General features: G+C 42.7%; 1 protein-coding gene across 1 annotated transcript; it reads right to left on the bottom strand.

Moving 5' to 3' along the window:
* Positions 1-741: 741 nt before the first annotated feature.
* On the bottom strand, positions 742-16,227 carry CRHBP (corticotropin releasing hormone binding protein). The gene is made up of 8 exons (XM_065874450.1): positions 16,223-16,227; positions 13,055-13,198; positions 12,601-12,694; positions 12,175-12,332; positions 10,544-10,754; positions 8,688-8,836; positions 4,588-4,705; positions 742-924 (listed from the first exon to the last, which is right to left on the bottom strand). Exons 2-8 carry the CDS (start codon positions 13,133-13,135, stop codon positions 767-769), a joined length of 969 nt encoding a protein of 322 aa, XP_065730522.1. The 5' UTR covers positions 13,136-13,198; positions 16,223-16,227; the 3' UTR covers positions 742-766.
* Between the last annotated feature and the right edge of the window lie 734 nt (positions 16,228-16,961).

The raw sequence follows: 16,961 nt of genomic DNA, 5'->3' as shown, positions 1-16,961 counted from the left end.
CACCAACTGGTTAGTGTTGTTTGTTCAAACACTGCAATTTTACCTTCTGCCCTAAATAATCCTACTTAACGACCCAGGGTTCTTGGAGCTCTAAGAAGTCTAAAATGATTTAGTTCAGCATTTGGTGCTGTACCACCTGAGAACATTATTTTCTGATGGTAATAAGGGAAGGAACTACTCAGGAAAACAAAGCAGGATGTTGAGGTGCCAACATTCTGAATGTTTATTCATGTTTGGATTTACGGATGCAAAGTGTTTTACATGCTACAAATGTTTGTTAAAAACAAGTTGTTACAAATCAATAAATAATACTAGCTACAAGTATTCTCTACTATAAACAGAATAATAAGCAGAAAATAAATAGATGCAACGACTTTGGTACACACGGACATGCGTTTTCTGTCATAAAACTGATAAGAGCACTAACATTTTTAGTTCTTTGTAGTATTTTCCCTGGAGATACAAGTTTTCATTGCACATTTCTTTGCACTCGTCTTACCAGTTCAGGTTGGTAGCATATCAAAGAATTATTGGAAACTGGTTTTCTACTGGGGTCGGGGGGAGGGCTTATTTTCTGCCATGTGGTCATTTATATCTTACAAATGAAAAAGAAGCAAGGTACAAAAATTAGTGTGTGTGATATGTGCTCAAGGTTGGGAATACTGATTGGTATGAAAGGTTCTTAACTAGCTGCTCATCAAAATCATATATAACGGCCATTAAAAACTCCCTTAGCTAGCAGCATGGAAATCATTGGCTTGGTTATTCAAAGAGCAGACAAACAGAATTCCTGGATACTGTTTCCATTCGGGTTTTCCAGTTCGTATGGTTCCAGCTGGCGGTATTCAAAAGTCACACGATTTACATGTTTTCCGCTGGAGACCATGCGCAACACCGTGTTGTCACAGCCAATTTTCATCTGGGCTATAATTCACGGAAAAAGTAAAAGTTTCCCAGCAGGTTAGAAAGGACACAGTCAAACCATTTCTGTCCACGAGATCATTTAAACACGAAGAAAGCAAGGGGATGTAGCTTCCTCTCACGTACTCAAACCAAGCATCTGCCATCAGGTGAAACGTGTTTGTTCTCATTCTTATAACGTACAGCTGACCTTGAACGACGTGGGGGGGTGCGTGGGGCATTAGGGGTGAGGACCCTCCCCACAGGCGAAAATCTGCCTATAATTTATAGTCTTCCCTCCAGAGCCACGGTTCCTCCAGATCCGAGGTTCCACATTCTCGGGTTCAACCAACCTAGGATCGTGTAGTACTGTAGTATCTACTATTGAAAAAACTCCGCCTATAAGTGGGCCCCCGCAGTTCAAACCACTGTTGTTCAAGGGTCAACTGTATAATTAATTGTAGAATAATGAAATTAATTAAGCTCAGCCTTTCTCCTCATGTGCAAGAACACTGTTAGTCAAACAAAACTGGCTGCAAAGAGGTAAGAAGATATCTCCTTGTGCTTTTTGCGTTCTCCTACCTGTAAAGCTTTGGTGGTGAAGGCCAAGGAAGGCAAGCATCCGACCTGCTGCACCTTTGCTCTAGTTGGGTCCTCAGGGGGGCAGTGCCGCCCTCTAGGGACAGGTTGGAAATTTGCAGAGGCAGTTTTTGGTTATATCTGGGGGTGCAAGTGGCATTTATTTAGAGGGCAGGGCTGAAGGATGGAGTGTATTGCGGGACATTTATGTAGACTAAAAATATCACCTATTTATTATTTTCTGAGCCTCAGTAATAATTCTGTTTTACATGTAAACAAAAATATCATTTGCATGGTTTAGACATACACTAAGTATACTCATTTTTGTTCTATTGTTCACCTGTACTTTTTATCTCTAATTTTTTTCCGTACTTCTTATATGGAATGGCTTTTGATATCCTTACTTCTCTTAAATCCAGTCTTATTCATTATTTTTATAAGCATCTGGCAACATTTATGTATCTTCTAGTACAGATGAGTCTGAGCAGTTATATACTGAAACTGTGTGTGTGTTTAAGGCATTCTTCAAAAATTTTTTTTCAGGTTTATTGAGGTATAGTTGACAGAAATTGTATATATTTAAGGTGTACTACATGATGGTTTTATATAAATATACATTGTGAAATGATCACCATAATCAAGCTAATCAACATTCATTACCTCACATAGTTACCTTTTTTTTTCTTTTCATTCCCCACTCCCCTCCCTTCTAGCAACCATCTGTTTGTTCTCTGTACCTGTTTGTTTTGTGAAACTCAGCATTTTTATTAAAAATTACTTTTATTTTATTTCTTCAGCCTCAATCTGGTTCCTGAGGCAAGATTTATCTGCCCTACAATAATCCTTTCTGCTGTTTTAATTTTCTCAATCTTTTTTTCCCCACGTCTCTATAAGGCCTAAATTCTGAGAAATGTTATTACCCTTGTATAACAGGTACTTCACAAACATGCACCTGGGTTTAAATGAAGTAAAACAGCCAGATAGAGTTATTTAGGTAAAAGTCAATTTGGAGACATAATAAATATAAACCCTATAATTATTTTAATATAAGCACCAGGGAGTCTAGGCTAAGCTTCTGTGAGGAAGTCCAAAGTTAATTTTTTAAAGTTTTTAAAATAAATTCATTTATTTTTTATTTATTTTTGGCTGTGTTGGGTCTTCCTTGCAGTGCACAGGCTTCTCGCTGCGGTGGCTTCTCTTGTTGTGGAGCACAGCTCCAGGCATGCAGGCTTCAGTAGTTGTGGCACGTGGGCTCAGAAGTTGTGGCTCTCTGGCTCTAGAGCGCAGGCTCAGTAGTTGTGGTGTACAGGCTTAGTTGCTCTGCAGCATGTGGGATCTTCCCGGACCAGGGCTCGAACCCGTGTCCCCTGCATTGGCAGGTGGATTCTTAACCACTGCGCCACCAGGGAAGTCCCTAATTTTCTTTAAATTGTTTGCAAGGCCATTCTTTTCTGATCTTACTCTGAACTTTAATCTACATAACGTGCCTTATTTCCTTTAGTTAATGCGCATATCATTTATTATTTGACATGATTCCTAATACAATCCATTGTAAAGGGCAGGATACCTAAGAGTTCTTCATTGTCTGAACGACTTAAGAGGGGCTCATGAAAACATGGTGAATTCAAGAAAAAAGTGAAGTCTAAAATGAACCAGTGAGTCAGATAATTCAAGCCTTCACGTTATCTTAAGACTGGTTTCAATTATCTAGATAATACAGGCAAAAGTAGTTTTTTGGCCTTATTCACATCCTTTGAAATCAAGTCATATAATTCATGCACCAAAATTACTATGGCTTCAATTATCTAAATTTTAAGGCATGAGTGTGCTTCAGTTCTTAATCTAATCTTTTTACCCAGCTCAAACGCAGCTCCTTACAGGTGCCCTCCATCAGCCTGGAAGGATCCAGTGCCTCTGAGAGCACACACAAAGGGAGAGAAGCCATGATGCACTGGTTTAAACCAGGGCTCAAGTGTAAATTAGTATAAACTAACGCTCAAGCTTTTAGCAAAGTGGGTTTTTAGAAATCTTTTCCCTTTACCTGTGTACATTAATTCTATTTCAGAGAGATTTTGTTTATTAAGTTCCCAGCATTAGCTCAGAGAGAGAAAATACAGGTTGGCAGACCTGGCTTTAATTAAAACTGGTAACAGCTGATCAAAAGGCTGTCTGATTTGCAGCTTCATTATTTAGTTGGTTAGTGATGTGTGCTTAAAAAGAGGAAGGGGGCTATGGTAAGGGATGAAAGACTGTTCTTCTGTTTGACTTCTGTCTCTTAAAAGATAATCACTGGTTCCTGCATCAGAAGTACAGATAGAGGAGTGACCTTTACAGAAATGTTTTATGTAACCCTCTCCCCACACACTTGGATTTCGTTAATTAATTTGGTCACTAGTCAGCAATTCCCACCCTCCTCACCCCACCCGAGCATAATCAAATGGAAAAGCTTCACTGATCTATAACAAAGAAGACCTGATTCTGTTTGGCGAGAACCAGGTCTTTTATTACCCGTGACCACTTTTAGATCTCAGAATTTACCTCTGTTTTGCAGTGGTCTTTCAGAGGCTGGTGTTCCTGCTAGAAGTTGGGGACATTCAGCAGTTCTGAGAATTTCTAATAAAGCATATCACCTTCTAATGTATCAATATTTACTATGAGTAATACACACACATATACATATGTATGGTAAAGTTATTTAGATATTACTTCATTTTTATACTATTATTAATTAACGATACACCCACTATTTGAACAACGGTTTTCAGTCAGTAAAATCTTTAGTCTTGAGAGGAGGAAAGCAGGGACCTTCAAGAAGGTGGACAGAGCACAGAACCAAAAAGCTTTGTCTTTTTCATAGTCGTACTTAGGGCAAACCTTAAACACGCAACCTTGTTACTTCATAAGTTTTTCTCCCAGTGTCGGATATTGTGGTCATGCATTCTTGATACTGTGCCTAGGCTCAAATGCAAAATCCTCACAGTTGCTCAATGTGCAAAATCGAAGTTTTTTTGGTGGAACTTGCCCTCCCATGTATAAAAAATTTGAGGCATTTTATTTAAGGAAACAATCTTAATAGGCACATAAATAATAATCAAAGAAATATCTTACCAGGGCCGTGAAAAGGATAGCAGAGATCAGCTAAAGGCATCATCTTGGAAGGGTCGAGTCCAGTTCCTCCCAGCAGCTCCACAAAATCTCCTATTCCCACACAACCTGCTGAGGACTTCTAAGAGAATAAAGCAGCAGAGGAAGATGTATTTAAACCAATTAAGGAAGTCAAACCATTGGACCAATGGCAAGTTGGTGAATTCAGTCAGCTGTAGACATCCCGGCAGTGCCATTTAATTTAACATCCAGGACTCTGGGAAGTAAGACTTTTTAAAGAAAAAAAAAATCATAGGAATTGCTTTTCTAAATCGGCTGAGGAATCATTTTAAAAAATGTATGTGCATTTAAAAAACATTTTTTTATAAGCTCAAGGACTAGAATGATGAAATTGGAATCTGTAAACTCCATATACAATATATGAAAATTGAATCTGAAAATGCTTTGCTTTTTAAATCATTTGGACATACACAATGAATTATTTGAATTTCTTCATGCATGCAGTCAGGTTTTTTTTTTTTTTTTTTTTTGCGGTATGCGGGCCTCTCACTGCTGTGGCCTCTCCTGTTGCAGAGCACAGGCTCCGGACGCGCAGGCTCAGCGGCCATGGCTCACGGGCCCAGCCGAGAGGCACGTGGGATCCTCCCGGACCGGGGCACGAACCCGCGTCCCCTGCATTGGCAGGCAGACTCAACCACTGCGCCACCAGGGAAGCCCTTTCCTCTTCTTTATAAAAGACTTTTTCTGCTATTGAGACAATTCTTATCCTTTCTACTGATAAGGATTTAGACTAGTTATAAGAATATTAAAAAAAGAAGAGACCCCTCATTTGGGGCTCAAATTAGCTAGAGTTACCATCAACTTTCTCCTTCCAACTAAAATAAACTTATTTCAAGCTACTCAAAATAAGTATGTAGTCAAGACTTTGTGTGATGTACTGTAACCACCTTTTTCTGCTTCCCTTCATCTTTTCCACACTGTGTCATCCACAGCAATTCCTGTGCTTCACTTTCCCACGCAAACAAAGCAGACCCCCTCTCAGCCCCAAATGTCACAGTTTGGGCCACCCATTTCCCGTGATCAGGGCTGGCCTTGTGATCGTGCCACCCGTGCCCACAGGGCTCACACTTACAAGGCCTAGTGCTTGGCTTAATGCTCTGCTGTCACCATTTTGAAATTCCTAATAATTTTAAAATAAGGCCCCTGTATTTTCATTTTGTACTGTCCCCCCACAAATTTTACAGCCAGTTTTGCCTGTGATCCTCTTCTTCATGAGACATAGCCATCAAGAGATCTAGCGGAATGTGGCAAGGTGCTTAGAAGCTAAACAGATAGACCATGCTACATAGGGACCAAAATCTAAAACAGAGAATGTAAAACACACACATACATAAGCGCACACAGTCCAACATTTGGAAGATATTGAAATGCAACTGGAGCTAAACAACCAATAGAAAATAATACAACAGCAACTCTTTGACTAATGAAAGGAAGCAGGTGTGGGTATATATATTTAAAGCACCTACTCTGTTCTGGGTTCTATGCTTAGGTATCTTACACGTAATTTCATCAATGATGAAATAGAGGGTTAGTTAGCCCCACTGTGTACAGGGCTCATTTTCTTGTATGAAGAGTTGAATAAGCCATATAGAGGTAAAGGGAAAAAAATGTAATTGCCTTTCCCTTGAGTAGAGGGTGTCCAGGGGGAACATGTCTTAGACTAAACATTCCACCTGGTTCTATAGGTTCCAAATTTCACAGGAGGAGGTGAAGGGGAAAAGGCAGGCTCAGGAGAGAGAAATGGGAAATAAGAAGTTGGGAAGAAATGGAAGCTAAAATGAAGGGAACAAAACCAAGAAACAAGGAGGTTGGGAGCACATACTTTTTGGCGTTCAGTGACTTTCCTCTCCTCTTTCCAAACCTCTCAGCTGTTCTTATAAACAACGGCAGAAGCTGAGTTGTGTAGGGACCTCTGGGGTTCAGCTCCTCAACAGTAACCCCCGAGAATTCTTTGTTGAGGTTCTATCTCCCTGGACCAAGTCACTCTCATCTCCTGCCTAGACTATGACAATGGCCTTTTAGGTGCACTGCTGCACCACCCTGGCCCCTACAGCCCATTCATCATCATTCATGGAAGCCAGAATGACCTTTAGGTAACCGTCTCCTTCCCATCGTGGACTTTGTCAATTACTTTGGTCATGAGGCCAGCAATTCCCAATCACTCTCACCCCTCCTGAGCATAATCAAATGGATTATGTCACTTTCCTGCCTGAACCCCTTCGGTGGTTTCCCACTGAAAATAAACTCAAACTCTGTAATATTACCTGCTGGGCTGTCCACCCCCTGGCCCTGCCTGTCTGCCTGATGCTGTATGATACCACTCCCCCTCTACTTTTCCTTCTTTCCATTTCTAGAACTCAGCAAGCCCATTCCTGCCTCTGAGCCTCTGCACTACTGTTGCTCTGTTCCCAGCTCTTCCTGTGGCTGCTGGCTCCTTCTTACCTATCACTGAAATCTCACTTTACTTTAAATGTCTCCTTCTCAAAAGATTTCTTTCTTGACCATCTCATCTCAAGTAGCTGCCTGCCCCTCACTCTACTCCCTTGTCCCCAGCCACCACTCTGTTTCATTTTCTGTAGGGCACTCACCACTATTTGAAATACATTATACTTTTGCCTGTCTCATCCCACTAGAATACAGGTTCTATGTGAGTAGGACCTGTTTTGTTCGTTGCTAATTTCCTGCATCTAGAAGAATGCCTTGCACATGGTAAGCACTCAAAGAATATTTTGTAAAGCAATAGATACCTAGAACACTGCAGACTTCACATTTTTTTAAGTGGTAAGCACCAAGTATACTCCTCGTAGCCAAAGATAACTAAAGTTCAGATCTCTCAATCTATCACACTTGCCATCTTCTATATTAAACATCAAGAATGACATACGAAAAATCTCAAGCCTATAAGGCTAAACCAAAGACATCTACTTGGGCTTCCCTGGTGGCGCAGTGGTTGAGAGTCTGCCTGCCGATGCAGGGGACGCGGGTTCGTGCCCCGGTCCGGGAAGATCCCTCATGCCGCAGGGTGGCTAGGCACGTGAGCCGTGGCCACTGAGCCTGAGCGTCCGGAGCCTGTGCTCCACAACGGGAGAGGCCACAACAGTGAGAGGCCCGTGTACCACAAAAAAAAAAAAAAAAAAAAAAAAAAAAAGACATCCACTTATCCTGGCCTTTATCAAAGGATTATTCTTCCACTAAGGTTCAACTTTAAAAAATAGGCACTGGCCTATGAATTTAGGGCTTAAATGAAATTGGATTTACTGCTTTTCTCAGCCCTAATCCTATTTATTTGGTTTTCACTGCAATCTTTCTGATTAGGAAGTATGACTATCTTTGATGCCAGCAAATGCATGAGCTGTCTTAACCTAGGCATATGAGAACATAAAAGGAAATGAGGATGACTCAAAGGAAACAAGCTACCAGTGCAAATAAATGTGGTCATGCTCAGCATTAATCGTAAAATCCATACAGAAGTTCATGGGGGAAAAAGTTGATGGGGAGTCTCAACTAATGTTTTGTTGCAAAATGTACGGAATTAAATGTAATGCAAAAAAACGCTTCAAAACTTTACTGTATTTTGCAATATAAAAATCCAGTTTTGTATTTTATGCTACGCTTAGCATTCCTTCATAACACAGTCTGTCAATGAGATACTTCCTTCATGTCAAAAGAAAATTCCAATAATCAGAAAAACAGCTGTGTAGATGACTCACACTAGGTTCTGCTAGGAGATAATTTTTGTAAAAGAGGCAAGTACAAGAGAGTTCAATTGTAATTATATGTCACAACTTTGCCAACTGAAAGCATTTCTAACATCACAAGAAAAGTATTCAAGTAGTCAGAAGAGGCACCTGAGTATGCAACTTGCAGTATAACGGAAATAGAAGAGGAGTTTATTAAAGCAGCGGGGGCAGGCTCGTGTGAGTTCTAACCGCCAAACAGAAGGACATACTACACCAGTTCACCACATCTGCCCTGTATAGTTACTTTGGCTCTGAGAAAGCTGAGGTCTTAGGGAGTGACTGGGAAGCAAATAAGCAACTCACCTTTAATTGCAGACCATTTAAGTGTCCCAGGGTGAGATCAGATATTTTGATCACCACAGGATAAATTATGGAGAAGCTGCAGTTGCGATGCTTATGTGGCACGACCAGAGTAAACCTTCCATTTGGGGTCTGGGAGATGACATTGCAGGCTTTGTAGAAAAACAAAATCACATTTTCACTGCTTGGTATGCTGGGCTTTTATAGAAATTTATCTCATCCTTATTCTAAGCTCCTATTCATGGTCTAGGGGCTTGTGGCCCAGAAGAGAGTACTTATCACAAAGGTGATTTGGAGAAAGGAAGGAGCTGGGGAATAAAAAGCACCAGTGATGTATGGACATTGTCAGGAGGCCCTGGCTGCAAGGGGACTTCTGATCGTAATCTCAGGGGGTCACCTTGTTTATAACACTCACAAGACATAAATTAATAACCAACCAAACAATACTAGCTGGTAGAAGTTCTAGGAACACTTCATTAACTAGGGTCCAAGTTCAAGCTGGGAGCCTGGAAGAATCAAGGCTTAAAGGTAAGGCCAGAACTCAAACCCTGTCTGTCTGAAACCTTTATTAACTGAACTTGGAGCTACATGTTACTTTTGAGATAATAAAGTGAAGAAACATTAAACTAGTTACAAAGTAGGCTGAGAAAAATACAAAGCAGGCTTATGTCTGATAAATATTTCCTGGGTGTTAAGTTGACTAATAGGTAAATTTAAAATGTTTACCTACTCCCAAGTCTTTCTGAAATTTTGTTTTGTATCTCAAGACTAGACTTACAATAAATTTATTCTTCTAGCTATGAAACTAGAAGCATCAGAGTTTGTACTTTTTTTGGCCAGTTATGGGACAAAAGTTTCTGATTGATCAGACTATGTCAGAACTACCTTTTGCTTCCATCTTATATTTTTAATTACACTTAATTTCGAAAAGAACTGAAATTCCTTGATGATTCTAGAAGGTTTCTGATCTCTAAGCAAACAGGATATAGGAGAAACAGTTCATGTTGTCCTCTAGTGTTATTCTGCTCCAGTCCTCAGAAACAGCCATTTTGGGGGGCTTCTTTCAAAAAGCTTTTTTTTTTATTTTTTAAAAACAAAATTTGGGAGATCAGTCAGTACATTATTTTTTGGCAGATTAGGTAGGCCCCATTCTTCAACCACATGAAGTGTTAATAATACTATTGTATACAACCAAAAATGAATGTTTTCCTGATTTTTTTAATAAACATTTTCCTCTTAATGGGGAAGAAATAATAAACAGATGAATGAACTCATTCTGATTAAGATAATGTGTTTTAGGCCTGGGCTATTCAGCTTTATAGCATCTATTTGTGTATCCACCAGAAATGAACTAAATTAGAGCAATGGGTTCAGACTCAGAAGGCAATGTTGAGGTCCTCTGGTCCAACCCTCTGCTCAGGGCATGAAATCTGTCTACACATCCCAGATATGTAGTCTTTCAGCCTTCACCTAAATATCTGTAGGACTGCAATTTCATATCTGATCCCTCAAGCTTATCCAGATCAATGGAATGACTGGGAGGGATTAAAGTTTGTCACTGAATACATTGTAGTAGCTCAGGAGATCAGAATAAGACTGGAGAAAAAATAGAATTCCAGCCATCATAAATTAGTATCTTACCTAGCCTGGTAAATAAATTAAAAACTGCTTTGATTTTCATAATAATGAATTGGAAATATCCTTTAGATCATTTCTAATTACAAAAGAATTTCCATTCAAATACTTCCTCACTTCAAATTTCTTAAGTCTGTGCAGTGATGCTACCTTTGAAAAGCATAACTGACACTCTCTCCCCCCAAGTCCTGCCTTCCAACTAAGAAGACATTTAGTCCACTTACGAAAGAGGTTAGGATCTGTCTTTATGGTTAATGTGAACCCATTTCCTGGTTCATGGACCCGGAAGAAGATCATGGCCACGTTCTGGGAGGATCTGATGCTCCTTCTGCTAAGACCACTCTCACAGAAATCTATGTACCGCTCAGTCATGGGGAGAGGGTGATCCTGGGAACTGGGGAACTTCTCCCCCTTGAGAATCCAACCATCAAATACCTTCCAACAAAAAATACAGACAAAGATGATCACTTTCATCAACTCCTGAAGTCATAGGTGTGTTGAAAAGGGGGAAAAGGTTATCCAGCCACGGGCCTTCGGTCATAAGTGAGGAATAGACAGCCCACACCCCCCTGCACCCCCCTTCTATTTGTATATATTTTGACTGTGAGGGTTGTTTGCAAGTCGCATTATTATTTAATTATTGCTTTTTTCCCCTTTATAAACTCTAACATTTCCAAAGTAAATAAACTTTCTTATACTTTATCATTTCAGCCACCTTGGTAAATGAAACTACAGACGATATACATTTTTGTGTTGGTCATATTTTCCACACATCCTACCTTCAGAAGAATTCCACAGGGACATAATTTGGGTTTCAGTTTTTCTCTTTCCTCATTAAAATATGAACAAAATTTCTCAAAAATAGCAAGAGGAAAAACTGGAGCAGCAACTTTACCTACCTGCCGATGGTTATACACACCCATTTTCCTCATTTTTTTACTCTTACCACATATTAAAATATCAAGAACTACTTTAACACTTTGACGATAATGGCTGGTATGCAAGTTTGGAATATTTTCCTTCACTTGTTGAAGTTTGTAGTTGGCGGGACAAAAGGTCAGTCTATTGACTTTACCCTTAAAATCACCACAGGTCTCCAATTTAATGAGTCCAACCTAGTTCACGTTAGTAAAATTACCAGCTACAAATTATTTCACCAGATCAGTCCTCTTCTATGGTGTTTGACAGGTTCCAAAATAATTCCACTTTGGGATTTTAATCATATTCATTTTAACTGGACTGGAGAAGTCCAGCATCCATCCCAAGCTGACCCGTTAGACTCATGGAGAACTGGGAGTGGGGACTTTTCCGCGCCTCCCACCTGCCTCAGACTAGATTCCTTCTCAGCAACCTTCCCTGCAGCCAGTGCCCTTCTGCTCCAAAATCAGGTCACCCAGGCGTTGAAGACAGCGTCTGGGAGCCTGAAACAGCTCCACAGAGAAAGGGACCAGCAGGAGCAAGGCGGGCTCAGATCTCAAACATGTGAGGTCGCCTTCTAATCAGGACCTCGGGTTCAGCGGACCCGAGGGCTCGTACTAGTTGGTTTGTACCCCTTTTCACCTGCTCCAAATTGCAACACAGTGGTTCGCGCCACGAGTTCTAGTCTTTGGAAGCGCCCGGGACCGAGAGCGCACAGGGATGAATTTAAACCACTGCAAGACCAAGGCCCTCGCCCTTCTGGGAGTGGGGCGAGGTACACGCTGCGCGGGGGTCCCGGACTGCGCCTCTCCCACTCCTGCACCACCGGAGCATCTAATTACGAGCGTCGCCGGCTCTCCACGCTAGGGCGCAGCGTCCCGGCCATGACCCCTCCCTTGCCCCGCGGCTGGGGCTGCGCCTGGCGGGGGCGCCTCACCTTCAGGAAGTCCCCGCTCTCACAGTCGATGGAGACCAGTTCGTAGTGGATGGTGATAAACTCCTCGGGCTCTGCGATGAAGAAGGCAGCGCAGTGCAGCTGTGGCCGGTCGGCGGTGAAGGTGAACTGGCCCTGGAGGCTCAGCATGTCCAGGCACCCTGGGGGGCGGGCGGGGAGGGCAGCGGGATTGGGGGTCCCGGGTTGCAGCCACTGCGGCGGCACCCGGGCAGCCCCTCTCCGTTCGCGCCCTGACTCCCAGCTTCGGCTGCGCCCCGCTCCCGCGCTCCGGGTGCGTCACCCCATCTCGCCCCAGTGCGACTCCTCGGACTGACCCTTAGCCATGGGAATTGCTCCCCCCGCGGTCCTCAACAATCCCCCCCTCCCCGCTGCCCGCGGACGGACGCCAGCCAGGCAGCCCCGACTCACGCATAGCGCGGCGGTACAGCTGCTCCCCCGGCAGCTCCCGCTTCAGGTTAGCGCTGAAGAGTAGGAAAGGGTCGTAGTCCACAGCTTCCCGCAGCTGGCCAGGAAAATCAGTCAGTCCGCAAAAGTTCAAGGAGGGGGAAGGGGGACCAGAAGCAAGGCACCCTCCCTGCCCCGCGGCAAAGAGAATAAAGTGACCGGGTCAATGTCTCCCGGGTCCGGAGAAGACGGGGAGGTTTAGACCTTTCCCATCAGACCAGGGTATGCCCAGGGACCAGAGGGAAGGAGGAAGAGGCAGGGAGGAAGACCCAGGGGAAACCAGAGGAGAGAGGGGGCACAGTAAATGCGGAAGAAAGAGCTAACCAAAACATGTCTGAGAGCAGAGGCAGCCTGCCCACCCCCAAGGCTGGACACTCACCACAGGAAGGTGTGATGGGTCAACCGGGTAATCGCTCACCTCCAGGTACCGGCTCTCCCCTCTTAGAGCCATCAGGTAGATCAGAATGAAGTGACACTGAAGTTTGAAAGTGGGAGCCATGCCGGCCTTGCCTCTGCAGCTGGTGCTTTCTGCTCCGCAGGTCTGGGCTTTGCTTCCCACGCGCTCCCCCAGGCTGAGAGCTAGAAGCTGGTAGGGTCCCTTTGCGGGTCTCTTTTATAGAGCAGTGAGGAGGGGAGGCTCTCTGCCCCTTAACTGATCTGAGCTCAGTAACCATGGGTTACTCTGTCTCAGTGACAAAGTGCTTGGTGATGACGAGGGTCCAGCTCTCAGCTGCAAACTTTCCGAGTGGTCCAGCGTTATTCACCGAGAATGATTTCAGACACTTACAACTTAGTGAATTAAAGTGTGAGAGAAAGAATGAAGCCAGGATAGAGAATAAGGGATGGCATTTTACTTGGTCGGCCACATGCTGAATGGACATGCAGGGAATTTTTGGTTTTGCAAAGCCAAGTGACAGTGTTACCCACAGGCATAAAATACCCAAACACACACAACCTTATCATACAGACTTGTCACATAACCTTAAATGGAGCCATGCTGGAAATTGTCAGAGAATATAGTATTCATGCAATTGCTCGTGCCTCTCAGGAAGAAACTTGAGGCATTTTCAGCTCCAAAGAGAAGCTGATTTCGCAGACTATTGCAATCATGTAATTCAAGCTTTCTTTCTGTCCCTTGGTCTTTGCTTTATCCTGGTCCAGTTTCTTGTAAGCTTTTCCTTAATAGAAAGCTAACTGTGGAGTCCATGGACTCCTGGATTTCAGCCGAGCTCTGTCACATAGCCTGAATGTATATAGGATGGACACACTCCTGGGCCAGCTAACCGCGGCCATGACCTTAACATCCATCTGAACCACTGAAAGATGGAGTCATTCCATTTCACGCCTTCGAATACCTGGATTACTTCCATACTCTGGTAGAAGGACCTGCTGAGAAGCTTTATTAAAACGGCTCATCATCAAACTTCCAGGGCTAAACAAATGACTTAGAGATGCAGGAATAAGTTAACCTTATCTTTGCTGATTAGATGAGAAGAGAATTGCTTCTCCTTTATGTCCAAAACTGTGGGAAATATGAAGATCTCCACTTTCAGTTTTCCCACCCCTCTCCAATCGCTGTGCTGAGCAAGGCCACTACAAATCCTAAAAAAAATCATGTTTTTACTTCTGCCTGACAGAAAACATGGTTACTACCCATAGCCTTCTTTACTATTAAAATTATTCCAGGGCTTCCCTGGTGGCGCAGTGGTTGAGAGTCCGCCTGCCGATGCAGGGGACACAGGTTCGTGCCCCGTTCCGGGAAGATCCCACATGCCGCGGAGCGGCTGGGCCCGTGAGCCACGGCTGCTGAGCCTGCGCGTCCGGAGCCTGCGCTCCGCAACGGGAGAGGCCACAGCAGTGAGAGGCCCGCGTGCCGCCAAAAAAAAAAAAAAAATATTCCAAATAATAAGACCATCATATAGGGTTTTGACTCAAGGAAATAGTTTTATATTTAGTTTATAAATACTCAGAATGAAGCAGCCATTTGTCTAGTGGTGTCAGAACTTGATATTTTCATATTTAAGACAATTCTGAGCTCTGAAGGAGCTGCCTCTTAATTGTTTAACCTGAAGGCCTTCCTACCATAGTCAAACTTTGTAAACAGTCCTCCGACCACAGACAGCATGAGAAGAGAGGGCACCCAAATGTCATAAACACTGGCCACTATGTCCTTCTCCCCACCCTGGGACTCTTTGGATGTCTGAATTTTAGAGAGGGTATAAAGAAACCTGAGAGGAATAGAAAAAAGAGAAAAACAAATGGCTTAACCTCAACTGCACTCATGCCAGGCTTGTCTCCAGAAAGAGCTGGGGAAACACGATGACAGAGGGGTAACATCCTATTTTACGAAACAATCCACAAACTATGGTAGAAAAGGAATTTCATTCCTACCAAATCCTAGGTGGGGATATTCATGTGTTATTTTCACCAGTTTGGCAAATATCTACTAAGTCAGTGGAAACCGTGTTTTGTTTTGTTTAAGTAAGAGTAACTAAAGGATGAAAATTAGAACCTATAGGGGAATAACAAGAAGATGGAGTTGGAGGACAGAGAGAAGAAGGTAGCCATTCTCTGTGAGCCGAAGTATTAAAAATGGGTGAGAGCGGGCTTCCCTGGTGGCGCAGTGGTTGAGAGTCCGCCTGCCGATGCCGGGGATATGGGTTCGTGCCCCGGTCCGGGAAGATCCCATATGCCACGAGCGGCTGGGCCTGTGAGCCATGGCCACTGAGCCTGCGCGTCTGGAGCCTGTGCTCCGCAATGGGAGAGGCCACAACAGTGAGAGGCCCGCGTACCGCGGGGAAAAAAAAAAAAAAAAATGGGTGAGAGCAATGGAAGAGCCATTTGGATTAGACAGAAGAAAAAGTTTCTGGACAGTAACTAGGTCTATGTCTGAAGAAAATTTATTTTCATGGACCAATTTAGTCATTGAAACAATTAGCTTAATATTTGTTTAACCAAACTGATTCTTTTGAAATACGTTCTGAGTTAACTCAGAGTCCCCAAGCATGCTGGTTGGAAATTATTCATATGTTCACCTCCATTCTCTGCACACATTTTAGTTTTTCTCCATGTTTTTCCAGACAGCCTCTCCCATGCTGATGTTAATACAATCCCTGATCAGTATATTTTAGATCTTAAATTATTGTTAGGAAGGGTTAAGACACCCTTTTCATTAGGTAAGACATTTTTCCTTTCACAAAGCCCCAGAGCAAATTGTCACTGTGTTAAGCCTGAAGGTCAAGGTGGCCACATGATACGGAGCCATATTCAATCCATGAACATGGCAGGGGTGGGATTTTAAAATTTTGCTGAGACTGAAGAGGTGCACATAGCCAACTTCTAAGCAGCCTAAAGAGGGACTCCGTTGTCACCCACAGGGCCTATGACGTGATTATGAGAGCCAAGTGCAAGTTTGTGGAGTCTGCCAAGGCTTACACACTGCGGCGTCTGAAGCAGAAAGGGGACAATGTAATCCCAAATCTCTTTCTACTCTAGGGTCTGTCTTAAGATTCCCTTAAGTATTCCCTACATACAATAGTACACTTTTTCTTTTGTTAATCACTTGAACAGAGAACATTAGCAATACCTGCTCTAGAAGATCTTCCTTTTCCCTTTCCCGAGTGGTATGTTGAAATGTTGGAAATGGGACGTATGATTGAGTTCTTTAAGAAATAAAGATGACTGAATATAGCCCATTGTAATTAACCACCACCAACAAAAACTAGTTTTCAGTAAAGGGTCACATGACCCACCACAATGGCACTAAAGAAAACTAAAAAAAAAAAAAACAACTAGTTTTCCATTTCTTTCAAGATGACTTGCTGTTTGAATGAATTTGACTATTTCATTTAACGTAGCTATTATTTTTTTTTTTGGTTGATTTAAAGTTTTAATTTCCTTCTTCTGTGGGGGAGAGTCATTATTTGGATTAACTTAGATAACCCACAGTATCTGGTAAAAGAGGGAGTTAGCCTACGAGAGAAATTCTTACCGATCTTTTTCTTTGCAGCGCTGCTGATTTATTTCAGGATGTTCTGCCAAATTTTCTTCAGTCCGAAATGAGGTTAATAACACCTGCAGAAAGGCTCCCTAAGCTCAATAGAATTTTGTGGTAATGTGAAATCCTAACACTGGATATCAGATTAATAAAATATCTTTACTCCCAACTGTCCATGGAACAAATGGTTACTCACAAGCTCCCTGGGTAACTAGTTAAGGACAGCATCAATACAACTCATCTTTCTAGATGTTCACAACCTTAAGGACTTTTCTTTCAGTAAAATATTCCTGAAGATGATTTCTGTAGTATGTCCTAATCAGGTATG

The sequence above is a fragment of the Phocoena phocoena genome, chromosome 3 (assembly GCF_963924675.1).
Source record: "Phocoena phocoena chromosome 3, mPhoPho1.1, whole genome shotgun sequence".
Classification (NCBI taxonomy): Eukaryota; Metazoa; Chordata; class Mammalia; order Artiodactyla; family Phocoenidae; genus Phocoena; species Phocoena phocoena.
This window is presented reverse-complemented; position numbering and strand designations above follow the sequence as displayed.